At 39.0% G+C, this 27,653-nt stretch overlaps 1 protein-coding gene across 1 annotated transcript; it reads right to left on the bottom strand.

Moving 5' to 3' along the window:
- Positions 1 to 1,001: 1,001 nt before the first annotated feature.
- Positions 1,002 to 27,653, bottom strand: MYOM3 (myomesin 3). The gene is made up of 35 exons (XM_027782081.1): positions 27,547 to 27,653; positions 26,482 to 26,641; positions 26,076 to 26,233; positions 24,844 to 24,939; positions 24,105 to 24,193; positions 21,040 to 21,084; positions 20,677 to 20,817; positions 19,521 to 19,682; positions 19,103 to 19,244; positions 18,811 to 19,010; positions 18,456 to 18,509; positions 18,000 to 18,127; positions 17,189 to 17,372; positions 16,225 to 16,399; positions 15,467 to 15,588; positions 14,599 to 14,786; positions 14,296 to 14,422; positions 13,633 to 13,811; positions 13,442 to 13,556; positions 13,022 to 13,178; positions 12,535 to 12,644; positions 12,007 to 12,051; positions 11,740 to 11,876; positions 10,004 to 10,148; positions 8,717 to 8,776; positions 7,671 to 7,738; positions 7,228 to 7,338; positions 6,074 to 6,161; positions 4,938 to 4,976; positions 4,311 to 4,416; positions 3,343 to 3,506; positions 2,689 to 2,725; positions 2,553 to 2,575; positions 2,407 to 2,462; positions 1,002 to 1,684 (listed from the first exon to the last, which is right to left on the bottom strand). The coding sequence occupies exons 1-35, from the start codon at positions 27,651 to 27,653 to the stop codon at positions 1,385 to 1,387; spliced, it is 4,218 nt and encodes a 1,405-aa protein (XP_027637882.1). The 3' UTR covers positions 1,002 to 1,384.

The following is a 27,653-nucleotide window of genomic DNA, read 5'->3' as shown; positions in this document are numbered from 1 at the left end:
AATTCACAACTCTTTTGTCAGTATGCAATTTTAAAGAAAACACACACAAATAGCCCATTACATGGAATTACATTTACATATGATAATACCTGAGTAGCAAGGATGAGGTGCTGATACTGAATTTTTATGCGTGGGGTGTAAGACACATGGCTCTGAAAAGTACATGTTTATACTGCAGTTATTCTAGGTTATGTTAATCTGTTTTACCATAGAGTAATGTTAATGATGCTGTCAGAAGGGCCTGCTTTTCTTCGTTTACTGTAAGATGAATCTAAACAATTGGCTAAGCTCTCCCTTTTTTATGTTATTAAATTTAATAATATAAATTGTATATATTTAACTTAAAGTAATATCTGAAGTGTAACTGCCTTTGGTCAAATGATTGGCAGTCCTGTAGAGGATTGCTGTGCTCTTTTATGTTGTCACTGGAACAGCAGCATCCCTCAAATAACTGGGAAAAGTACTGCTGTCGTGAGGACAGTTTATACTAGTTTGTGCAGCAAAGTGAGATGCTATTTCGCTGAATAAATGCGTTTAGCTGGATGGCTGTATTAGGAGTACAATCACTTTTTTTATCTCTCACTGACACAGTTTTACTGGTAGAAGCTGCGGGTGTAGCTGTGGCTTCAGAACAGGTGGGAGGCCACACTTTTCTGCATCCAGAATAATCTAACATAACTAATAAACCTAAAAATCTCTTTAATTCGAAAGAATATAGGTGTCCAGTAGGATGGAAGGATCTGAGTCCACTTCTGTAGACTTTCACTTAACCTTCTTGTGTAAATGTATTACTGCTTGTCATTGTATATGTAGAAGCTGAATGTGTTCCTCAGTGAAGAACCAAGCCTTGAAAATGTCACCACCTTGTTTTCTTCCCATATAGCTTAGGTTGTAAAGGCGCATACTTCAAGGCCCTGATTCAGCGCAGTACTTAGGAAAATTGCTAACTTCCCATACGCACATGGCTGACTGATTTCAAGATAGATGTACTTGACAAGTGCTGAGGTGTCACCAAGGGTATAAGTTTAATAATACACACACACACACACACACAAGCATTTGTCAGCTACATGATAATCAGTAACACATAGTGATTGAATACAGGAAAAACTCCACTGAAAGCCCAGTTCTCGTGTGACTTCTCTGGTATCTCCCACACAGATTTACTGGGAAAGAGGTTCTCTTTAAGGTGAACATGTGTGTGCATGTGCACGTGGGCACACACATGCACAAGAATTGTTTTCTAACTACTACCAAAATAAAAATACTAAAATATTGCTGAAATAAAAATAGAGACATGAGCCTAAATTTTAGAGCAGAGACACTGGAAGGAATCTGAAGGACTTAAATTCCTTTTAAATTCAGTGAGACATAATTGACTAATTCATTTAGGCTTTTTCATTATAATCCCACCTGGGACCTTCTCCTCTTCCATTCCTGTTGGTATGTCTCCATGCTTATAGACACTGATAGTAACCTGTCCTGTTTCAGAACCATACTTATTCTTCACATAGATGCTGTATTTTCCTGTATCTTCATTGCAGACTTTCTCTATGGTAATTGTGACAACTGTCCCCTTCACGTCCATTTTGTAACGATCTTTAAAGACAATAACCTTCTCGTTTTTGAACCAAGTGATTTCTGGGTAAGGATCTCCAGATATACAGCAGGTTAAACACAGGGTCTATTGTAAAACAGATAGCAGAAATAGATTATGAAAATATAAATGAGCAAGGAAATTCAGTTGATGAGAAATTAAGAAAAATAAAAATCAGTTCTCTTAGATTTTCAATAGGTGATATTCTAGGACTATCTGCTCCTTTTCCTGATATCCTCCAGTATAATCAGGATTAACCTGACTGAATTCACTGGGCCTGGCTCATATTCGTGCTACTGCCTTTTTATAGCTTTCTTACACAGTAAAGTGACACTTAAATAGGCACATGGTGAATTTGCAGTTACTTTACAAGATTTTTGTTCTGCCTGTGTGCCAGTAAAGGGGACTCTGACTCAGAAATGCAAGCAGCAAATTGTTGTGATGGGAAAATCAGGTCCAGCACTTAAAGGCCTTAGTCTAATCCTATGAAATGGGAAGACAATAGAAAGGATCTGGCTGTGAAACAGACCTCAGAAGCAGTAATACCAGAAACCTGCAAGAAGGAGGTTCTGTGCCACAAAAAGCACCTATACGTGCAGAAGCATGTGCATATTTGGAAGCACCATCAATAACATGAGGGGCTGATACAGGTATTGTGGAGGATACCACTTCACACTTTTGGCAACTGCAGTAGCTCAGAAAAAGCTGCTGGGAACAGACACGAGGGGAAAACAAGTCCTTTTCTCCCCATCAGTTATTCTTCTGTGTCTGTGCAAGGGCCAATTATATGAACAGTTACTCAATATTACCTTGTCCTCCATGATGGTGGCAACATCTGGCAGACCTTGAACAACTCTGGCACGACCTGGGAATGAACAAATATGACCTTTTAATTTTACTTATCAGTGCACCACTTGGCTTTGTTTTGCAGAAGGAAGGAAATTAATTTACTTACGCTTTTCTGCTATTGCTGCTTCCCTGAAAGTGAGAGAGAGAAAATTATAGTGGTTTTATTTATTAGATGTATTTTAAACACAGAATAGGACACCCAAAATAGACTTAGCTGTGAAAATACTTAGGCAGGAACTTACTTTAGCCTTCTGTGCTCAGCCAGGGCGTCTTCAAAGGCTGCAAGGAATGAAAGGTTTTAGGGAACCATTTGTTTCATTGACTTGGTACGTTTAACGTAATGCATCAGCATTGGAATAACAGGTATTTGTGCACATATATATGTATAAAATTATAATCTAGTAAGTATCTATATCAGCTTTAAGGAAATACGACTCTATATTTTACTGAAATAAGTGGGATCTAGTACTGCCTTTCCAAAGGGAAGTCTAGAGGAGGACTAACCCCCAACTTTGAAGAGTTTGGAAAAGTCTGTAAAGCTGAAGCCACACTGTCTTTTCCAAGATGCTACCTATAAGCTCTGTTGGCCTATGGAGGGATCTGACACATCCCAGGAGCAGCTGCCCTCCCGCTCATCCTTTCCCCAGGAGTGCCTTAAGCCATGGCAGGAAGGCTGCCTGAAGGCTTCAGTCCTTTCTGCGGTGTTCTCCCTGTGTTTCTTCTGACTTCTGTGGGCACCTCACTGTCCTTAACACAATCTCATAGTGTGCTGTCATGGAACTGTGGCTCCAGCTCAAATAAAGGTGAGAGGAATCACTGCCCATAATTTGAAGGAATCTTGGAAAGCAGCTCAGGTATATCTCATTCCTGCGACGGTATTGTTTGACTTAGCTTACCTTGTCCAGACAAGTCAGTTGACAGTTTGCGAGAGTTGTTCCCATCAAATAACTCCAGGGTGTATTTTCCTTTATCTGCATCTGTTGGGTTCAGTATGTGAAGCCAGATCTGATTCATTGTGCTTCCAGCTTTCAGTCTGTCACGGCTTTCCAGTCGTTTGTCCCTAAGTAAAGAAATGATATCATTTCAATAGTATTTAGTAAAGCTGTATAAATTAGAGCACTAAATTTTTTTTAGACCTGTACTGGTTAGAATAAGAGAGTGGGAGTCAGCACCTCACTGTTAATTTCATGGAGAGTTATGTACTCAGTCCCTTTTGAGAACCTTGTGGGACACCTAGTTGTGCTTTTAGGCAGTTTGCCAAAGCCCTGCAAACTCTACAAAGGACCTCTTAGTTCTTAGGGTTTAGGTGTTGAATATTTGGAAGTGTTTAGACTTTAAACGTTATTTGAAATTGGCCTCCTTATACATGTGTGTAGGTGGTATCTAATAAAACACCACTTCTCTATTTTATGAAGGCATTATGAGACTAAATTAGCTAGTGTTTGGAAAGAATTTTGTAATATTTGGGAATATTTGTTGTTCAGAGTTCATAGTGGGGGAATAGAGTGGTTTAGGGAAGTAAAAGTAGTAGAAAAAAAGAATTTGAAAAAAAACCAACTTATTTTCCTGTCTGTAACCAAGGTGGCTGTAACTCAGCAGCTTAAAAGCATCATTATTATTCAAGTAAAGATCACTTATAAATATTTCTGCAGTGTTAAGATAAAAATAACACGACTGCTTATTTTGGAATTCCCAGACACATTTCAGGATGCAGAGTAAATTGTGTTTTTCAGCCCTTACTCAGATTAATCTACCATTGCCTTAAAAAGCTCTGGGCTCAGGTCCAACATGTTTTAATTTTGATGCTAAACAGTTGCAAGTAATGGTAGTCCAGAAGCGTTGCAAATATCTTCTGGGGACTTACTTGTGATACCAAGTTGTTTTCATGTAGTCTGTGTAGTACTTCACATCTGTGTAGATTTTGATGCCTTCTTCAGTAGGTTGAATTTTCAGAGGTGTAGCAGAAAGAGCTAATAGTATAATTGAAAGACTGAAATTGAGGATGGCGTTCAAGAATGCAATTTTATATGTTATGCAAACAAAATCCCAGGCAACCTATTAACATTTCTCTCTGGAGAACGTGGCTAGCTGAAGGTGGGGTGGTATTCTACCTCTTGAAGACCCTGGGTCTTTTAGCAGCTGGTAGAAGAATGTCAGCATCTCTTCTAGAGACTTGGGTCTGGAATACACATCTCATAGATAGAAATAGTATAACTTGGCCAAATTCCCATAGCAAGTGATGTGACAAGGAGCAGGCTGCTGTACTTAAAGGTCACAGAATTAATTTGTAAGTGCAGGGGGTTTTATGTCCCTGACCATCCTCCCTGACAGTTCGAAGGTGCTTCTAACACGAAAGGAATAATAAATGGAAGGTAGGTATTGTACTTGATCCGAACTCAGGGACAGCTCCTGGGCAGCTTGCTCTGATCATGGCACCCCACCCTTCTCCCCTTCCGTTATTACTGTGTCAGCTGATGAGAAGATGACATACCACTGATCTTACACAGCTCCTTGAGAAGGTCTTCAAAGGCTGCAAAGACATAAAGATTTAAGTGTCTATAAATACAATTTTTAGCAAATCACATCTGCCCTACCAACTTAATTTAACTGTGTAATTAGGATGTATTGTATCTAGTAGTTATTTATTGTCTTTTTGTGTTGCAAAGCTTACTGAGAATGGAGTTTTTGCCACTGACTCATTTATTTTTAGATGCTGGGCACTTCTTACTAAATTTAGATGCTTCTATCTTCCTTAGCACTCAATGTGTGCAACAGACTGCCTCCCAGAAAGCAGATTTATGTATCAGGTTTAAGTGATAGATTCCAGATGTCACGGTAGGATCTAATCTTGGGAAGCAGAATCCTCTGATTGATGCTGAGTTGAAGTGACTGAAAAATTACTGAGCTTTTAACTGTGGTGCTTGACAGAATTTATAATGCGGTCATAGCTTGATAAATGACTACATATGTAAATGACATTACGATGTCAGCATTGCATATTTATTTTTCAATTTTCAGAGCATATTCAGAACACTGAAAAGTGTTCTTTTCAAGCAGGAATCTGCAGTAACATGTAATTGTATTTCCACTTGATGTTGTCTGTAACTACTATTCTGTTATAATTCAGCCTAAAATTTTTTTCACTGGTGAGGGATGCAGAGTGGAAATGGAAGTTTGTTCTCCTGATGCTTTGGGGGACTGGCTGAACTTCCAGGAGTGAAAAGTTGTCTGTGGGTTATCAGTTGAAGTACAGTATGGACAGATGCAAAAACCCCTTCTGAGACAAGATGCAAAGGAGACTTTTACTCTGTTCACTAGACTCTGTATAACTCTTGCAGAATAAGAGACTGTTTTAAATAGTGCATTTTATTACTCCAATCTCACGTGAAATACTTGTGATTTTTAAAATTATTGGCGCACATATATACATATATATGCGATAGTAGATAGGAAACTCTTTACATTTGACCAGTAACTTTTAATGCAAGTTTTAATTCCTATAAAAGCATGTAGGTACTGTGGTAATTAACAGTGTGGTAGAAAGTTATGAGATTTGTTTTTAAATCCAAAATGAATCCCAGGCAGGGGTGTGAATATGTATTATTGCCTGATAGAATGTTCTCTTACCTCCTTTTGTGAGATCAAGTTGGGTATAGTCCTCTCCTCGGTCATCTGAAACAAGTGCTTTGTATTGGCCCTCATCTTCTTTGGTTATCTAGCAAATACATGTGTACATATGTAATATTTATTTTTTTTAAAAAAACACAAAATGAAACACCCCACACACCCCCAACAGAAATTTCACATAGCATTGAAATAGGGCAGGGTTTGGAAAAAGGGGAAAAGCTGAGATTTTTTTCATCCCTGTCAATAAATTTGGCTGGACTGATCAGAAATGAGAGTAAAAAAAGGTATATTGCTCCAGAACCTCCTTTGAAAGGTTAGAGGGGCCCTGGTTCGTTATGAACTGAAACATTGTCAGTTATGGAGAGTCAGTATCTCAGCTTTTGCCCTCAGTCACCATGTAGCACGTTGGGTGCCCTTAGTGGTGTAAGGTACAGCTAGGTCTGGGACCCAGTGATGACAAATGCCCACTGCTCCATAAATTTTCCTTGTGTTGCTTTGCTGATGCTCTTGACTCCCGGTGTTCTTGCTGGTCCTCAGACCTGTGTGAGCAGAGATTCCCATTCACATACATTTATCTACTTGTGTTCTATAGGTGATTTGGCTGTTTGAAATTAAGGTGGAAAATCAAACACAAACAAGATTCGAACTAGCCATACAGAGATAGATTGCGCTAAAACTAACTGCACCACCAAGCTCCCTTTCTTCAGCTGGTTCTTCTGTGAGGCGGAGTTAAGATTACAAGGGGCATTGTATCAGCTTGTCTTGCCTTTGCTATAGGTCAAGCCATAAAATTTCATCCAGTTATTTCTGTAATGACCTCAGTAACTTTTTTTTGTTACTAAAGTTCATCTTCAGAATAGGCAACCAGTCCTGATCAGAAAACCTGAAAAGCTCATGCTTTTCTTTTTAGCCAGTCAGGACACGTTAAAACTTTTAACAGCCACTCACTGTTAAAAACACCTCATTTCTAATTCAGATCTATCTGACTGTAATGTTAAATGGCTTCTTCTTTTGCGCTTTTCTCAGCATTTGTTCAGTTTCTTTCATTTAGTGGGCACTACCCAAAACACACATGGAATATTAATAAGATCAATCCGTATTTTTTGCATTTTCATGTGATTACCACAGCCTCTGAGTTGTTTTTTGTTTTTTACCTGTTTAATACGAAGAGTTCCTATCCCAGTCTGTGGATCAAACACACCATCTGCTCGTGCTTTCTTATTGAAGAACCATTGGAAGCTGGTGTCCTTTCTTAGGTTTGTTGCCTGTTTGAAGCCAACATTTAGAAGTCAGGGTCCCAAATGCATTTTATTTCTGAATGCCTGGCTGTCCTTCTAATATGAAACATCACTTGCATTAGAGGATTGTTACAGAATCTTAGAAACTTCCTTCTCTATTAAAATTTCTGTCCAAGAAATACTATCTCTATTTTGTTTTTAACTTAACATTTTAATCTTAACTTTTTTACTTAACTTTCATTGGTTTGCAGTGAAGCATTTGGATGAGCACTGTTTATACCCTTCCCTTAAAATTCACAAGTAAAATTTAATGTTAAAGGAATTCAGACTGTGCAGTTGCATCACATAGCGGTATGTACCTTGCAGGTAAGGACTACTTCACAGTTCTCAGTAACTTTCCATTTCAAGTTCTCTATAAAATGTGGACCTATAAAAGAAAATAAACGTCTTTTGCAATGCATTGCCACAACTCTCAAGTGTTACCTGCAGAAATGCCTCCATCTCGTGGTGAATCCCCGCAGTGCGGTCTGTAGGGAGTAATGCGCCCTACTGAGTTCCGCGTGCAATAGACATCACAATTTAGAACATGTAATTGTTGCTAGTTTTGTAATGTCCTTAGGTAACGTATCTTTGTTGAGGAATCCTATATCAAAATGTAGTTAATGATGCTGCTTCACCAGTCCTTTATGACTCTACTTTGCATCAAGTCAGTGTAGGAGCTGATAGATATTTCCCAGGTGAACTGCAATTGAATAGAACCATATAATTTCTGATTTTCTTCCTGATTCTGAGAGGGTAAAAGGGGGGACAGATTACTTTATATACACTTTCATCTTACACTAAGCATCTCTGCAGATAGGAGACTAGACCCATAGTCTAGTGTGGTATCACACTTACTATTAAGTGAATATTTTTATCCCCGCTTGAAGGGGATCACCTTTCCAATTGTAGTATTTTTTCTCTGAAACTGTTTTATAAACGTCCTTATTCATGAATATAAGATGGTGGATAAAATTTAAGTGGAATGCATGTTTCGTTCTTTTTAAATTTATGTAGATAATCATATTTTTTACAAGGAAAGTGAGTGGATCTTTATTACATGATATATATTCCGATTGGACAGTTTTCAGAATTCAGAAATGTTCTGTGTTGCAACACTGATGCAGAAAATCAATACTGAGGATTGTCTAGCATAGCTAAAACTATTTAAATACATTATTTTGATTTCTAAGAGCAGAGCAGAGTATCTTAAGGAATCCTATCCTATTGTATTAATCAGCTTAAATAATACGCTTTTAAAAGATGATGTATTTAGGAAAAGTATTTAGAGTGAAATAGCTTTGCTTAGGTTTTGCCGTCTCATTGGTGTAGTTCTGGCAAGTCATTAACCTTCATCTTATCTTACCCTGCTTTTTCTTCCATTCTCGCCGTTTTGCATCAGCCTCCTCTGCAACTTTAGCAAAACCTATGAGAACAGCAATGATCAAAGTCAACAACCCCCCTGCTCTTTCTCAGTGTAACACTTTAGAAATTTCTGATCACAAAAGGTATTATCATTAGAGCTGTGATGTTTGTTTGAAAGACATCTCTGGCACATGAGTTACCTCTGGTCTCCACTGAGAACACTGAACAGGTTTAGAGCCATCGTTCTTTCATTGAACTGGTTGCTGAGAACCAAACATTTATTTTCATTAAAAAAGAATCTTTGAAAACCTGACCATTATGCATTTAGGAAATTAAATAGGAGTTTTGACATACAAAAAGGTAGGCTAGAAACCCTGAAATTAAAATATTTTAAAACTAAGAGACATAGAAGGCAGTGGAGAGCATAGATTTTACCTCTTGTAGACCACTGTATTTAACTTCAATTATCTCTGCTTCCTTCATTGGCAGTAAAGTCGGCACTTTTAGAGCACAGTTCATCAAATTTATTTTATATCCTGAACTTGGCATGTGCTGAATCGCTGCCTGTTTCTCTGCACTGTTTGTAAAGGGAGTCAAGTAGACTTGACATTTTATAAACACTTTCCATTCAACAAGTTCAGAATCTTTAGAAGGTCACTGGAAAGCAAACTGCAAGAACTGAAAATAGAGATAGACACTGTATGGGGAAGCACTTGTATGAGAATCTTGTTACTTTCTATTTTTAATTAATTTTGAAAAGGTTCTCTGTAGTAGCATGTACAAGGACCCTGTACATTTCATGTTCAGCTTGCTTTGTTACTCGGACTTGTCCTCGAGTACAGCTGACACTGGTTTCTTTATTGCATTCAATTTAATGCAATTAACCAGCTGTTAAATACACTGAATTTTCGCCCTGATCCTGTCCTGAGATAAATGAGTACATGTAATAACATGTCATACAGTTTACTGCCAAGACATAGTTTGCCATAGCAAGATATGTAAAATATTTGAAAAAAATAACTAAGCATTCCACTGTATATTTTGCTTTGGCAAACTGTTTTTGTGATCAAGGACCCTAGCTATAAGATCAAAAGCTTCAATTTATGTTAAAGAGAAATTCAGATTTCTTACATGATTCCTGGACTTTAAATGTGTCCTAAAATAAATATTTGTTCTCCCCGTTCCCAGTGTGGCATTATAACTGTTGGAAAAACTTTGGGGCCTTAAGTGCCTCGAAGACTTTCCACTGAGCATGGCAGTCTATATTTGACCCTGAATTTCCACTTACATTCATCCACAAGAACTAGGGTGAATTGATTTTTAGCTTTTCCATCTTGCAGCTGGGCTGTGTACATCCCTTTATCATCATCACAGAAGTTCTGGATTATCAGTTCTACGAGACCTTTTCCTTTGACAAAATTTATCTTATGTGTCTGTGTAAAACAAAGGAAATATGATAAACTGAAGAGTTTTTCCTCAGCAGAACTGTTCCAAGGTCAGATCCTGGCACAGCATCTTCTACAACACTCAGAGATTACAGTCCTTTTGTAGATGTATCCTTATATTCTTCCCTTATCTTACAGGAGTAATGAAGCCAACACATTCTTGATATTCTATATTCTGGGATTCATCTATTATATTCTTATGTACATAGCTGGAGTAGAATTGCTTACAGCAGAACTTGTATCTGCGAGAAAGTTTCTGTTAAAACCACATAACACAATACATTCTTTCTTGTGGATATTACAGACTTTTCTGCTTACCAGAATTTCAATGGCTTTTAGTATAATAGGAGTGTTGCACTTAATTACACATCTGTGGCACGTAGCTGCATATTTGGGCAATGATTAGTAATACTGCCACCCTCTTGACATCATGCAAGCACTACTGAGCCTTTTATACATACACCCCGAAACCTGCCAGATGCTTAGACATAAATATCATCATTATGCCTTACTGCCTTGTTTGCTCTAAGCAAATATTATTGTTGCAAAGAGCTTGACAAATACTTTGTAATCGTGCATAACCACGTCAGTTCTCCAGTGTAGAAAAGACAGTTCTTGGAACAGACAAAGCTTTCAATAAATTTCCTAAACATTGCTTTAAAAAAACCCATTGCAATAACAGCTCTGAAATTCTTTGGCCTAGCCCTATCCCTTTGTTACATCTATTCTTTTTGTTATCTTGGCGTTGCTACACTGCATGTAACTGACAGGCGAGTGATTTATATTGTTCTTCATTCTCAACTGTTCGCCCCTCTGATCCTGTCATTCCAAATACTTTTTAAATGTTATAATATCAACTTGATATGGGAAGACAAGGAAGAGGCTGGAAATTTTTTTTTTTAATGTATCAGAAGCTTGGAATGCACTGTAACACTTGATGCAGTGTTATTTCCAGTGCTTCAGACTGAGAAATAAATCACTTTCATGTGCTCTTAGAATTCATGAGATTTATCCATATTTAGTTCAAAGAGGTGGAAAGCTGCAGCTTTGCTTGGTGAAGCAGAAGAAAAATACCCTGTCTCACTGTGAGAGATAGTATTTCTTTAGCATCTGCTGAAATGAGTCAGGTTTGTTCATCCAAGACAAAGCTCTCTGTCGTGCACAGGTGCATTTGTGGTACCAGATGAATTGCATATGACTGAGGTTTGTTGTCAGGAAATTCCTTTAGAAAAGGGAAGTCTCTGTCAGAGGCAGCCTCTCAGGAGGGGTGGATAACAGGAAAGCTGGATGTTCTCTGAGTATTACCACTGAAGGTTTTGCTGGCCACACCACTGAGGAATATTGCACCGTCTTTAACTAACAGTGTCAATGCTGCAGCCTTGCTTGATAGTACGATTCACTGCTTGAGAATCAGACAGGTGGCTTTATGCATAGTGGAAAACCATGCCCTAGAGTATTCCTAAACCACACATCAAAATATCTGATGGAAATTTAGAAAACTGGGAACGTACTCATTTGCTCTATCTCCCTGTTCAGCAGAGGGAAAGTAAGTCAGAATTAAAACCAAAACAAAACATACTGGAGTACTTGTAAGCTCCTTGTCATTGAAGATTAAATGCAGCTTTGCATTTGGTGACAGCTTTTCAACCTCCAACCACAGCCGCACTTCTCCTTTCTCCAGAACATCAACGTTCCATCCAGATATCAGCTTGATCACTAGAAAACAGAGAACCATGGAGGGGAATTCACAGGCAAAACACGAAATTTGGCTCAGCCAGGGTTATGCTGGAGTTCCCCCTTCCAGATTCGATACGTATGGTAGTGGCTTCTTACTGGCTCAACTTACATGGGTTCCTGATTTCATGGCTTCGTTTTAATAACTTGTCCAGATCTGAAATGCAAAGAATAACAAGTCATTTAGATTAGGACGACTAGGCCAAAACAAGTCCCTTGTATCAATTTAATTTGTTAATGAGCTTTATGTCAAGAATATTGTAAGTTCAAAACATTCAATAGCGGGGAGGGCTAGAAAACATTGTGAAGATCATTCTTAGTCATGTCCAAATAAAATGTTGGTTGTATCAATTCAAGAAACGTGTTAAGTTTTAAATCACCGTGATAGTGTGGCTGTGTGTGAAATCTGAACTGTAATGGAAAAATGACCTTCTAGAAGCACGGAATCTTTTCTTAGGAGTCTGTAAAAGAAACTGCCCTCGAGCCTTCAAGGAATGGGAAACATCTTTCTAATGATGCCACGATTATTAAGTGACATCAGTCACTTACTATTCCTCTACAAGAAACTTTCCTTTAAACATCTAATATTAGAAAACTATGGCACATTAGATTTTTGTTCTTGTCAGTTATTAGTTTTTACCTTCTTTTGTTAAAGTGCAGCTGGCAGAGATATCATCATCTACATCCGTGACCTCCACTGAATATGTACCCAGATCCTTTTCTGATGGGTCTTTCAGTATAAGCTTAGATCTTAGAAATAAAAGTAATAATAAAATGGTTTTCATTTATGTCTTCTGTAACAGAATGCAATACATTTGATACACCTGGAACATTAAATATAGTACTCATTGTCATTTTTATATGACACTTAGGAGCAAGGCAGAAACAATATCAATATGATGACTGATGCTTCCCTTTTGTGACCTGATGATTATGCTGAATGTCCTGTTTCATGGACACCAGAGCTGAGAATCAGGGACAGAGGTTTGCAGTTCAATAGCGTGTATGTATTTTAGCTGGATATTGGAAGGAGAGGGAAATGTTTGGCTTCATATTTTTGTCAGTGTTTAGTGTGTTCTTTATTTGACAGTCCAAAATTATTTTCTCACTGTGTGTTACATACTCACTTATTGCCTTTCTCCTCAGTCTGAACTCTGTCAGCATCTGGTGGTCCTTCATTATCCTTTGACCAGATAAATTCAGAGGAGTCATTCTTTTCAGGAGCTTCAAAAGCCATATAAATGAAACCTTCCTCATCAACCCCAAGTTCAATTTCATTTGTGCCTGTATGGGCAAAAAACCCACAAAACATTCCTTATCAAAACAGATCAGGGCTTAGCTTCTGGACATCTAGCTCAAAAAAAGGAAAAAAAAGATGGTATACAGCTAGTGTAAATTAATTTGAGCAGTTTGATTTGCTAAGCTTTATTTTGATGGAGGTTCTTTCTTGCTATGAAACATGTAGCTGATGTTTCATAAGCAGTTTTTTACCAGAATCATCGTAGTAGTTACAGACTTGCACAATCTTATCACTTTTAGTTTCATACCAGGTTTGGTTTTAGCTACCACAGGATCTGAGGGGAGTGAAGCTGGTCCAATTCCAGCCTTGTTCAGTGCTCTTACTCGGAAAATATAGCATTTCCCTGTCTCCAGATCTGAAACCTGCAGGAAAGAATGACAGAAATTAACATAAGACTAAATGAGAAGCAACACTTGGATACTAAGTGCATATACAGACCTTCATATGGGTGGTGGCGACAGACTGCTTATTTATTTGTTTCCATTCCTCTGACCCTTCTTCACACATGTCTACATAATACCCTGTAACTGGACCTGCTCCTATGTACAGTGGTGCTTCCCAGTGCAGCTTTAGGGATGAGTCTCTTATTTCAGTGCACTTCACATCATAAGGAGGACCTGTTCAAAGAAGGGTAGGCTGTCAACAGTACCATTTAAAAATGCAACCAGGTGTGATTTGTTTGAGCTTGAGATCAGAAAGCAGAGAGTTTTAAGATAACAAGTGAATAGGGGGTCCATAGGAGATGCTTTCCATGCTAATTAACTGTAGAGGTAGGTTCTAGAAAAAAGCATACATCAGCTGGTCTAATGTTATTTGCTTTGGTGTAACATACAAAAACATTGGGATATTAGATCCAGATTCTTCATTCTCTGGAAACAATATTATTAAAAATACCTGAGTGCTGTATCTGTATGATGCAGAAATAATACCCTATGTCTGAATTGGAACTTACCTAGAAGTGTTTGTGTGCTTCTCTGTACTGGGAACCACCCTTACACAGTTCTATAGTTTTCAGAAGTCCCTTGGAGTCACACAAGAGTGAGGAGATAACTAGTATACCTGGAAAAATTTTTCTGGCTGCTGCTTTTAAATGAGAGATACCTGGTTCTGGCATTGTCCATTCCTCACATTTGAACAAGTCACTAGGTTCAGATACTTCCCCAACACCAGCCATGTTCATTGCACAGGCACGGAATTCATACAGGTGGCCTTCCTCAAGGTTCCGGACCTTTGGGTTTAGAAGTGCAAACAGACAATTAGTACAGCCCTGCATGGTCATAGTTTTGTGAGGGTAGGAAGAGAGTTCTAGACCAGAGGAAGTAGAGGAAAACCAGCTCATCCCTTGTTATAGCTATGTTTCCCACTATGCTTAAAGAAGGACAGTATTTGATCTGAAAAGAATACCATGTAAAACCGTTGAGGAATCGGCTGAGTATTGACTTCATGCCAGTCTAGTTCAGATGTATCGTGCTGATCCAGGAAATATCCCAGAATCTTTGTTCCTCCCTTGCGCTTCGGGGGTTTCCAACCAATGGTCATGTCAGTCTTCCCACAGTTTAGAAGAACAAACCCGTGCGGTGCTGATGGACAGGCTGTGCAGCAAAGGCAGAGAGGAAACAGGGTATATTGTTCAGTGCAGGTTTGGGATTAGGGATTGGGAAAAGAGGTGTAGCTATGGGATGAGTGGGCTGAGGAAACCTCTGTGTGCTCATACCAGATACAATTCTGTTTGTGTTGAGGCCCCTTAATACCACTTTTTGCAGTGTAAGAATATTTGAAAATGACCAGATTCTTATTTGGAAGTCACAGCCAAAGTCATGGATGTGTCTCAGGATGTTTCTTGCCTGTTGTTTTATGGTTTGTCTGACGGAAAAAGATGGAAGTAGTGGATCAATAAAATGGAGAAGATGGAGGGTTAGATACTGGCTAATGTGTTTGGTGGGATTTTGTAATTGCCCTGGAGAAATTCACAGTGCTGATTTCAAGATATCAGCATAATTGAGCACTTAAAATGGTCACTTGTACCAGTGCCAAATTAATACTGAAAATGTAACACGCTGCTAAGTCAAAACGCTAATTATTTCTGTCCACCCTTGACAAGTATAATTGATGACAGGAGCTGCAGGGTACAAGAAAATCAGTTCCCTGTTGCTTTGCTTTGCTTATCTGCTCAACATTATTACCATTACATGTAATGATAGCTACATGTGATAGATACATTTTCAAGAGATTTAATTATTGCATGTATGTGCATGTATATGTTACAACTTACCGATAGCTGGCCTTACAGTGATAGGATCTGTTTCTGGTGAGCTTTCGCTTAGTCCCGCCTCGCTGACAGATTTCACACAAAAGACGTATTCTTTTCCAGGCTGCAGCCCAGGAACAGTAAATCTAGGAGACCAAATTAATATGTGTGGTTTTTACTTTCTAAAGTACAGGTAAACAATCTCTTGAACAGACAGAAATACATTTTAATAAGGCATTGTTACTATACAAAATCATTATTCACCATTACAAATTACAGTGCACTGTGGTGTCACATAAAATGGCTACCAATAAATCAGTAAACACAGATCAGGTAGAAAGGTATCACACTGCTGGCTGGCATTGTCAGTAGAATAAATAGGACTTTTTAATGGACTTTTTCTGCTTGACATGTGACCCCCCCAGCTAGAGAGGTATTCTAAATCCTGTGTGTGAGTGACACCAACTTACTCTACTGGAAAGGAAGCAAAAAAAAAAAGGAATGTGGTTCTACTGGTGCTACAAGGTCTCTAAACCTTCTGCAGATCCACACTCTATGAAGATATACGCAGACTTTGCTGATTGTCTGGCTTCAGATGTAAAAGTGAGACTTTGAGCAATATTTAATTCTAAAAAGAGGACATGGTGTTTGTGTGCACACAAGCCTGTGTGTGTGTGGTGAAAGAAGTTCTTTTTTTATCTGAAATATGACTCCAGCCATAAACAGAAGTATCCAAGTTGGCACCCTGTCTTCTCTCAATGGAGTATAATAGCTGAACTCACTCGTTACATGTCACGGGCTTATTATTGACAGTTTGCCATTCTTCTGTCCCAGTCTCCCGACAGTATATGTAGTAGCCAAGAGGCTCCAAGCCATCCTTTAACTTATCCCACTGCAGAACAACAGATGTCTTGGTGTCTCTGAAAGCTAAAACCTGAGATGGTGGAGGCAGAGTAGCTAAAAAAAGAAAAAAAAACACTGAGAAAAAAAGGGGTTTTAAAAATTTATAAATAAAAAAAAAAAAGTGAGTTGGCCTGTTGGATTTATTAACTTTTCCAGAGCACCATTTTCGAATTACCATGGGCATTGTTCCAGTCTACAGCCTATATTTTTATGTTTTATGGCAAAAAATATGGATTTGCCATATCTCATATTCCTGTCCCTTACAGCCTGTTGATTTCTACAGAGTTACACCTACTTAACCACCTGAAGTAGAGGAGAAAGGAGACTCATATAGTAACTCTCATTAACTCCACTGTGAAATGGGACCTGTTTCATTGCTGAGAAAAAGGACAGTATGAATGAACACTAGGGCAACTTTAATATGGGAGAATATAAAAAAACAATGAGTGCTCATCTTGGCGAAGACTGCTGTTCTATCTGAAGCTCCCAGAAACAGGCTGCTTCAGCAGTCGTATCATTCCTTCCAGCACTGCTCTGTGTAACCTCTCTCTTACGCAGCGCTGGAAGCATACTTGGATTAAACACAGGCTTCAACTGTTTCTTACCGTATTAGATGTAATTCCCCCATCATTGCTTGGTTAGATTTACACTGCACTGACCAACTGCAAAGTAATTAAATGAGGATTTAAGGCTTTAAGAGATTTCCTGATATCAAAGCAACTGCTGTGTAGTCATGTATCATGAAGTTTAAAGGAAAGGGCGACCAGGGGAACCCACACATTACTTCATAGTACATCTCCTTTTCCATATCATTAGTGTAGAGCATATTAATGAAATAATTACCCAGTTTTGCTCCGGCAGTTACAGGCTCACTGGGCAGGGATGGCTCACTGATTCCATACTTGTTAACAGATCGCACACGGAAACAGTATGATTTTCCTTTAACAAGATCAAAGAGTGCAAATCTTGGGGAATTAACTGGCATATCCAGATTAACCATTTGCCAGGAGTTGCTGCCTGCAATTGACTGTAACGAAAAAAGTGATTTACAACTCAAGTTGTAATTCAAGCTTAAAACCCTCCTGAGGAATAACAAAGCTGATCTTTACAGGAAAGTACTTAAAAACAAAAACCCAAACAAAAACTCAAACCAAAAATGTAAATTTGTTTCTAGTTGATATACCCAATCTTTTCCTCCTTGGCAACAGAGGGCCCCTTTGCAGCAGAAATGGTACAACAGATGGGAAATGAGTATGTATAAAAGCAGGTTGGTAGAAGATACTAATTAACCTGCAAAATGATTAGTGGGGAACAGGAGAGTGAACTATCGTGCAGTTCTTCACAGCTTTTCCACACTTAAGGGCCCACAGGGCAGCAACAGTCTTCCTGTTAAAACTCTGCTACTGTTCCATGGTGTAAAACTTACTTGTTTATCCTTTGTTAATCATTACTACTTGAGTCAGTGTCAAGAGTCAGGATCATAGCTCAAGTAAACTGTGGAGCTGGAGAGAGGCTGAGCAAGCCATTTTTGAGGCTGTAGTTCTCCAGTTATCGACACAGTGAACAGACTTGCCTATTAATAGTGCTATAGGCCATCTGAGAAATAAATGTTTCTGTTCTGCAATTTCTCTTCTGTGTGGTATTATTTTCTTACCATTTCCACATAATATTTCAGTGGCTCTTTGCCTCTTGGATCTGGTTCGTCCCAAGCCAAAGCCACATAATCTTCTCTGACTTCACTTGCATGAACATTGGTGGGTGGCAAGGGAATTTTAATATGTCCTATGGGAAGTCAGAATAGGCTATGCTTTAGTTATAAAGTCGCAGGAAAAAAAAAGTTCTTTCACAATGGATTATCTTTTCTTACTGTAAAGTAACATTCTTCAATATAAATGAGGAGACTTAAAGCCTTTGGGGACATAGGGGCAAACCAAGTTTATTATAAAAGGCTGTGCCGTTTAGGATAGCTTCTGATACTTGTGGAGCTTACAGTGATGTTTCACCATATATTTTCCTAAGTGTGTATTCTCTGGAGTCATTTTATTACAGTTCTCCTTGTTAGTGCAATCATTCTTCTCAAAAGAATGGCTCAGCATAAATTTGAACTTACCTTCCAGGTCGTCCTTGAAAATTTCTATTGTCCTGCCTTCGTCGTATGGAATAACTGTAATATCAAACAGAGCATGTTATTCACTAAGAGAAGATGCTTGGGGCTTGTCAAGAAAGACAGAGCCCAGGACTGTGTCATTTTGTTATATGCATAATTATATACATTTCATTGCACATACAATGAAATGTCATAACTGGTATTTTGATCTTTTTCTGTTCAGAGTAGTACTAAGGTGGGTTCAGCAAAAGCACAGCATGGCAGGACGTTGCAGTGATATTTGTGAGAATGGGGAGAATCTGGGTAAACTGCATTCAGTTATGCCTGCAGCCTCAGTTTGCTTGGTTTTAGTACAAACCTGTCACTCTCTTGTCTTTGCTGGGGTCATATGTTGTAACTGGATCACTGGTTTTTGAAGGATGACTGATGCCCATTTTATTGACAGCCTTTACTCGGAACTGGTATGTCTGTCCTTCAGCAAGGCCCAGGACAGGGTATCTGCAGGTTTTCACAGGCTTGTCATTGCATGGGACCCAATTCTCTGACCCCGCAACACACCTGAAATGAAACACAGCCTATCGAGTTCCTTTGTGCTTTTTCTACAACGTGATCTTGAGCTTTTTTTGCTCAAAGTTGATTAACATACAGACCTTTCAATGTAGTATCCCAGGATTGGACTTCCTCCATTGTCACTGGGTGCCACCCAAGAAAGAATCAAGCTGTCTTTATTTACATCATGGCATTTCACATTGAGTGGGGACCCAGGTGCGCCAGGTGTTTCTGCTGCAGCATCTGTAGAAATATCAAGTGATGGTGGATACATTTTTTCTTCTCTGTACCAAAATTTTCATTCAGTAGCTTAATTTTAAGTGTCTAAGGGCCTACATCCAAGTAATACAAGTCATATTTTCTAATACCTAAATCACTACTGAAAATGCGACGTTTTGATAATTGTATCCATGCACAAAACTGGGAGAAATTTTCTTGTATGTGAGGTTGTGGATTTCTTTATGCCAAGGTATTAGGAAAGGAGCTTTTGTTCTAGGTAGGATAGAATCCTGCTTATACCTCTAACAAACACGTAAGTGGTCTGCTCTTTATATCCATCCAGTGAGGGGACGCGGATAGTGTAGAATCCCTCATCTTCTTTGTAAGCACATGACACTGTCACAGAAGCCTCCTGGTCTTTGTACTTTAGTTCCCGATGTTTGGAGTTTTGTAGCATCTCACCTGTGAAACATGAGAAGGGATAAAGGAACTACACCTGAACTGGTTGAGTCAGGAGTGGCATATTTCCAAATGCAGAAAAAAGCACAAAGCAAGATGAGAGATCTGTAAGACACTCCTGATACTATTACTATTATTATTGTGCCTCTGAGTTACAGTCACGGACTCTGATCCTTCTTTGATACTATGCCTCTCTGTTCCCTTTGTACACGAATGCAGAGCAAAAAGCATGGTTCTTCTCCTGAAGAGCTTGCAGTCCAAGCAAAAAAGAGTAATAAAATGTGGCTTCAGATGAATTAGTCAGTAAAAGGTACTCTTCGTATCAGGTAACTGGATGCTCTGAAGTCTGCCAAATATTATGCCAGCTCTAGCTGAGGATACATTACTGCTCAGCATGCAGGATCTTTTGTCCGAGCGGTGCTCAAACCAAGAAAATGGAATGTCACATACTGTGCATTTTGTGTATATTTATCAGATCTGAGATATACATGCTACCCAAATTCTCCTCAAATCACTAAAGCCCGATAGGTCCTGCTATTTTCACAGCTGATTCTGGCAGAAGTGCTGGAATGACAAGAGCAGTCTTACTGAGTTGCTTCTGCTTCCAAAACTCAATAGCACAGAAAGATTACTAGTTTGGCTAAGATTGAAATCGTTGATTGCCAGCAGAACAACACAGCATATCCAAAAGTTTTTTTAACTGGAGAACGACTGGCTTTTGAAATGCTTGGCATTTTCACTGTATAGAACTAAGGCTCTTAAACTATTCTTATGAGCAGAAATGTCATTGCCTACAAAAAATTTTAGTGGCATCATCCTTCTAAAAATGAGGAAAATACACAAATTACATAATAATATCTGTATCTTGAGAAGAACTGACAGCAGCTCAAGAATCCTGAGTCTTTATTCTCTTCTGTGAACATTAGCTCACAGCTATGAATTCAAAGGGCATATTCACATAGGTAAATGTATATAAACTTAGCTGTTGCATACAAACCATCTCTGAACCAGGTAATGTCTCGTTGGTGTTCAAGTAAATCAGAAGAGAAGTAACAGGAGAGAGTGAAAGGCTCCTTTTCTCTTGAAAATAAGGCTTTCAGTGGAAAAGCAAAATCTGCCTCTCTGGCCATAAGGGATCCTATGAAATAAGAGTAAAAGTTAGTGTGATAAAGAGACTTCCCAGAGCCTTCCTCCTTGCAGTATTTTTATTATCATATTTTTGGAGTGGTACCTGAGCCTTGAACTTTTAATGTGCAGTCAGGCTAATAGGAAAAGCTATAGTTCAGGAAAAAAAATATAGAATTGCTTCAGGCTATAAAATTAAAATAAATAATAACAACAACAACAATCATTTACTCACTTTTATATATTTCTGAATCAAATCCTGATTCTTTTCCATAATACTCTGTAAGACAAGAAGAAAATACATTTAGCAAATCTCATGCCGTTTGTCTCCCCTTCAAAAACATACAGTGATGCTCAGCAAACTATGTTTTTCCCTCAGACCAGCTCTTAATGTGAACCTTCAAAGTGTCGTCATGTGGTAAAACATTAATTCATTTGACAGCTGATGACCTTTACAAACATCTGAGGATGCATCTACATAGTAAATTGTTTGTATGACTATACTAGTGTAAGTCCAACTGCTTTAAATGCTTATGTGCACACAGTTATTCATTGCTAAAGAAGTTTTTTTTCAGTTTGGCTTTTATCTTTTTAAGCTGCACTAGGCAAGTTATGCTGAATAAAAGCATGCATACAGGGAGCTACAACTTTTGTCATATAAGTGTACCAGTATGGTACTGTCCAAATTAGAAGCGTGACGGTCTAGGATCACCCAGAACTGTAATGCTTCAATTATGTCCCTGTTTGGAGACAGAGGATGACAGCTACTCATTGCCACATACAGCACAGAGAAGGAAAGAATAAAGTGCTGGTGTCAAGAACATTACTGAAAGTGGGATTTGGCCAAACCCCTGGGTTTAAACAGCATTCCCAGGGGATGATGTGAGTTTCTTGAAGACTACCAGTGACTGGGACTTCAGGCTTTAACCATAAGAAAGGATATCTGTCCTGAGGCACTGAGGTAATTCCTGGAGCTGAGGGAAGTGTGTCCCCTACTAGATCACTTGTTTCGACAGCCGTGGGTTCTTTTGAGGCATCATATAAGAATGCTGGCCCGCTTCTCTGGATCTAGCCTGTGAGAACTGCTGGCATCGTAGCACAGAATGAAATTATTTGGAGCTGAAATCTAAGAACTGATGCACTTAACAAAGGATGAAATTGAGATACTTTCTTATCTTTATAAGCTACAAGAAACACACATAATGCCTATTTTTTCAGTGAATGAAGCTTGGCAGTAGCAGAGCTCGCTCATAAGCAAAAGGTGAGGACTGAGTATTAATAGCTGAAGAGGAAAGAAATAGAAAGTGCAAGAGGTAAAGTGCAGCCTCATCTTGGGTCCCTTGAGAGCCTTACTGATGTCGTTAGGGAAAGTGAACTTCTGCTGTAGGAACCACGGATCCCAGAGACCCTCCCCTGGCATCAAGGGCATTCCAGACAGCATGGGGCCAGGAGAAGAGATGCCATCAGCCTGCCTGGGGGATGAGGAATGTTTCCAGTGGAGGCAGGATTAAAGCCTTGGTGTAGTCTCTATTTTCAGAATGTTAAATGCAAATAGCAAAAGGAAGAATCATGTTACTGGGATGGCATTAGACAGAGTCAAAGGAGAAGGAACATTGTGGGCCTCTCACCCGCAATCACAAGGAACAATGTTTGCAAGCTGTTTGAAATGCTGATCAGGCCTGATGAAGGACAGTTTAATTAGGCACTTAGAGGTGAAGAGAGCAGTCCCATCCAAGGTTTTCTGTGATAGACCACAGCCTTAATTCTATCATCATGCCTGCTCTGGTCCTAAAGATTCTGATGGGAATTGGGAGGAGTATGTGATTATTGCCATGGGTTATTTTTTTCAGACAGCTGCTTCTGCTTTATGGCAAAGGCCCAGTTCCTGAGTTCCGGACATACTGTAAGAACCTCTGTAGAAGAGAAGCATTGTGCACCTAGTAACTTTTTCTGTATTTCTGCATTAGCTTAAGGGGAATTTAGGAATCTGGGAAGGCTTGCAACCAAAGGTTTTCTGGGCTGTTATACATGCCCCTCTAGAACTGGTGTATATGTGCTGTATATTTTCAGATATGCTGAATTTTGACACTTTAATTAAAGGATCTGAAAGATATAATAAACAATACACTTCTATTAAAATTCTAGAGTCACATTCTTCTGTATGCATATGTATCCCCAAATGGTTATTAGATGTGATCAAAATATGGCATGCAAAGAATAAATATGACAGTAACATAACCCATGGCACAGCCAAGAATATTATTAAAGCACTAACAATAAATATACTGTCTAAACCAAAGAAGACCCCTTCTGTCTGAAAAAATAGTTCAAGCTGGCTTTGCAGTTCAGTGGGTTGCAGAAACCCATCTCTTCCTGACCAGTAAAATGTCCAAAGCAAACCTGTTCCCCTCCTATTCATCTGCTACCATTTGAATTGCCCTCCAGACTCTGTCAGTCCTGCTGGAGCACTTAACTGTCTAAGTTCTGTAGGACTATTCTGTTCGGACTTTTTATGTCAAAATTGGGGGGTTTAATATATATTTATATATTTTTACATACATATATATATATATATATAAAATGTGAACAGCTAAACTATGATCCTATGAGAGTGCACTGCATATTTCTTAAACCTTGATATAATTTCCCTTTTGAAGTACTGGTAGTTTACTTCCTTCACCATAAGCCTGGATTTCGCTTGTGCAGAATGTGAATCTACCGAGTCTATGTCAGTTATTTTAAGAACAGCACAGATCAAAAAAGAAAATCTTGTATTTGCTCTTGGTAGTTACTGATTTGAGAAAGAAATAGAGTATTCTTTGCAATATTGCATTGAGAGAACCCTTTGAAAGCCACGGTACTTGTTAACAAATTTCTTGTTTATCTTTAGAAATGCTGCAGACTCTTTCTAAGCCTATTATGTATTTAACTGTATGGCTTTTTCATATCAGTCCAGAAGAAGTAAGTACCTAAATTTAGTACAATTTTAGCACAGTGGGGGGACAGCTGTGTCCCTGGAATCTGAAAGATTTTTTCTGACTCCAGAAGTGACTGAGAAAGAGAAGCCATTATATCAGCCATATACATATTAGTTAGTGGTAGCTAAGGATTATTTTAGCCAGTTGTGCTTTCTCCTCACTAATAACTGAGAGCAATTCTCCACTCCTTTTAACAGAGTGCTCACTTCTTTGTTTTTCCAAAGTGCTTGTATGTTCCTATGATATAATGTATAGCATTAAAAATATTTCAAAAAATCTAAAGAATTGGAAAATTTAAAACCAAAGGAACATTTATACTTACTCCTGACAAGCACTGTAGCAAATGAATAAGCCTCGCCATATTGATTCTTAACTTCAACACTATATTCAGCAGAATCTTCCATGGAGCATCTGGAAAAAAAAATATTTCCCCTCCTTTTTAGCTTTCAGTTACTGTTCATACTTCACAGGAAAAATTCAAAGGGTTTCTCCTTTAGTCCCAGAAGTTAGAAGTAGATATTTGCTTTTCATCAAGAAGCTGCTTTTCCTTTTGATTACAAGGATTTCTTATAGTTAGTGGTCAGTTTTTTCTCTTGCTAGCCAGAAGCAAAACATTCCAAGTAACGAACAAGCAAAAGCCCTGTGGAACACTTAGTTCCACCAAAGATATGCATGTATCTTTATCACATGTGTAGGTCACAGAGTTGAACTAATCTCAATTCTGATTACATTGATCCATCCTAAATCCATTGGTATGTCTGCTTGTGAGGTGCTCTTAACGTGCATGGCCTTACCCGGAATGAAAAATTCTGGCCATACCTAAAAAGAGGAGCAAAAATAAATGAGGCTCTAATTTTTTTAAAATGATTTTTGAAACCTTATGAACTGCTGTTGAGATTGCTTCCTAATGTCAAAGGTTTAGCTCAACCACAACACACTAAAGTCAAGCAGAGATTCCAGAAGAATTAACTTTTTTTGTTTAGCGTACACAAACTGGGCATTTCTGGAAAGCGCATCTTACTCATCTGAAAAAACAACTCAGGCAAGAGCACATACATTACCTGCTGATATGCAGGGTCAGCATCCCAAACTTGTTTTTTATCCTGTATTTTCCTGCTGGGGCTAGGCGAGGATCGATACGAACTCCATTTTTATACCTAGTTGAACACAAAGGAAACATGCTGCTTAGGAAAGAACGGAGAAACTGACTGGTAAAATTAACACTTTATTTCAAAATTGACTACATTGAAGACAACAGAGGTACAACAGAAGAGAGGAGTAGACACAATTCCTTCTTTTACAGGTCTCCCACATCAATCCAAACCAGCCTTGCAGCTAACCTAGATCCCCTCCCATAGCCCTGGGTGTGCTCCTTCCCCAGGGCTGCTTGCGGGCTGCCTACGGGTGGCTTAGCATTGGCTTGTTGCTTCCTCCTCGGTTTATGCTCCCTGCTTTGCAGGTTGTGTGAGGGAGTTCGAGCAGCTGTCTCTTGCTTCTTTGTGTTCACTGGGGATCTGTGGGAGGTTCATATTCTCTTTGCTCTTTGAATAATTCAAGGAGGTTGTTCTGGAAGGACACAGGACATCAGGAGCTCTGACAGTAGCAGAGTTAGCTGCCTACGAAGTCATTAGTAATCCAAATGTTTGCATACTTCAAACCTTCCATGGGAGGAATGGTCAATCACTTTGACAAACCGATCAAAGTACAATTTGAAAATTGTTTTTTGAGGTGGTCTTTTATTTTTTTTCTATCCTACTGTTATTAATAGTAAATGCTGCCGTCAGGCCCAGTATGTAACACTTCCTCTCCTGTAGTTTGGTAAATACACAAAACTGAGTAAATGAAACGGTTTCTATTTTACAAATTGTAGACGCAGTAACAGTTTAATACTAAAATTTGCATGGTAGACAAGGTAGCTAAGCTTTGATGATGTGTATGTGTGCAGTACTTTAATGCTGGCAATAGACTCTGGTTTCCAAGATTTAAATCCTGAGCTTGCCTGCAGGATGGAGGACGGCACCAAGGGAAGCAGGGAAATCTACACAAGTATCAGTCCTGTCCCAGAGGGACCCCCACAGGACTGTCCACTGCTTCCATGGCTCACTGAATACTTAATTTCTTTACTGGTCCCAACAGTGGAACTGGAGAATTGAAAGTGTTTCCTGTAATTTCTGAAGCTCTCGCTTCCTTCCTTCTTTCTAGCAGGACACAGATGTTACTCCTCTGGTTGCTTCCTGAAACACAACAGTTAGACCACATGGGCAGCGTGAGTCACTGCTGTCAGCTGACATACCAAGTAACCTGCGGTGGTGGGGAAGCCAGGACTGTACACGCCAGCATCACTTCCATCCTCTCCCAGACTGCATGTACTCTGAGGGGAATCCAGAACATAGGTGGGCGTCCTGAGCGCAGCTCAATGTATTCCTTCTCCACACGTGCCTTTTCTACAGCCTAGGACAAGGATAAACTAAATAAAGGCAATAGAAAGGGATTATGTTCTAATTATACATTCTTTTACAAAAGGGACATGTGGGAATATGCTTCAGTGGCAGGAGTATAAGGTCTTGTCCTTATTTCTAATGGCTTTGATGTTGTCCTAACACCTGATTAGGTTTAGTATCCTCTCCAGAATGCTAGTTAGTCTTGGCAATTTTAATCCTGTTGGCATTTCTGCTACTAATAGAGATGTCTAATCTGACCTTCCTCCGAAGGGCCTTCCGGTCAGCTCTCACACGCAGCAGTCTGCAGTTTTGAATAACCTCCTTTTCCAACTTTTCCATGTCATTCCCAAACCGAATTCTCTTTTGCCCCCTCTGTTCTAGCTCTAGGATGGCAGCCTCTCTTCTTAGCTTGTAATCCCTGGAACACAGGATGATAAAAGCCAACTGAAGTTAGGATAATGTTTTTTATTTTGTTTTGGTCTTTTTTATTGTTGTTTTATAGCACATATTTTTGTTTAAATCAGAATAAGTGTTAAGGACAGAAACATCATCTCGTATGCCATGTGAGTGGGAATGTCAGGCAATTATGCCTCATAGGAATCAGCAGTACTACCATGAGAGATAATACTTTAGTGGCACAAGAAGGGGACCCAGTATTTGACCACTTTTAGTCCCAGGCAGTGAACTGGAAGAGGATTAAAGGGAGGAGGGATGTTCCTAGCTACTTAGGTTGTTCAGCCATCACAGAAGGATGGACAGCAGGATCATTGACCAGATTTTCTAGGAAAGAAGGAGAGTCCCATCTGTTACTATTAATTTATTAATCTTACTGTATTTTCCATTTATTCCTATGAAATCTGGTTTCTTTTAAGCCTTTGCTTGTGAGCAGGGCAATATTACTCATTATCACAAGGCGCTATAATTTAATTTCCTGCATTTTAGTTGAGAACTGGGGATTTTCTTTTTAAAGGAAGAACCTCTTGATTGAACCTGCTCTTTTTGCTTCCAACAAAATGAGTTGGAAACTGTGACCCCTACCTACAAGGGTGTTGTTGCATACAATGGTTGTATTTGAGTTATAATGATTTCTGACTTACTCTGGTATTTCGGAGGTCAAGGCAAGGGCAGCTGCTATCGATAACTCTGAAAGGCTGAAAGTCTCTTCTTCCTCACTTCCAGAGGCAGGTGCACATAAAAGAATCCAGACAAGGTTCCATAATTTCATAAACTCAAAATTAAAAAAAATCTGTGAATGCTCTGTGCTGAGTATAGAAAGTCCTGTCTGGACCCGATTTACTCGGCCTGTCTCTAACTCTGGCTTACCTGGATTTGAACTTTTTCTTTCTAGTTGTGGAGGTCATTTGCAAGCTCTGTTGCCTTTCCTCCTTTTGCTCCTCCTCTTGGTGGTGGAAAAAGGTTCGGGTTCCCAT

The sequence above is a fragment of the Falco peregrinus genome, chromosome 3 (assembly GCF_023634155.1).
Source record: "Falco peregrinus isolate bFalPer1 chromosome 3, bFalPer1.pri, whole genome shotgun sequence".
Lineage (NCBI taxonomy): Eukaryota > Metazoa > Chordata > Aves > Falconiformes > Falconidae > Falco > Falco peregrinus.
The sequence above is the reverse complement of the archived record's forward strand: the minus strand, read 5'-3'. Positions and strand labels throughout refer to the sequence as shown.

Bases quoted from the DNA above. Each gene is read 5' to 3' on its own strand.
- MYOM3 (XM_027782081.1), bottom strand. From the start codon at position 27,653: ATGGGAACCCGAACCTTTTTCCACCACCAAGAGGAGGAGCAAAAGGAG. The intron at 21,085-24,104 runs GTAAGTATAAAT...CTTGTCTTACAG, and splicing joins TGCTACAGTGCTTGTCAGGA to AGTATTATGGAAAAGAATCA. The intron at 19,011-19,102 runs GTCTGTATGTTA...GTTTCATTTCAG, and splicing joins CTGGGATACTACATTGAAAG to GTGTGTTGCGGGGTCAGAGA.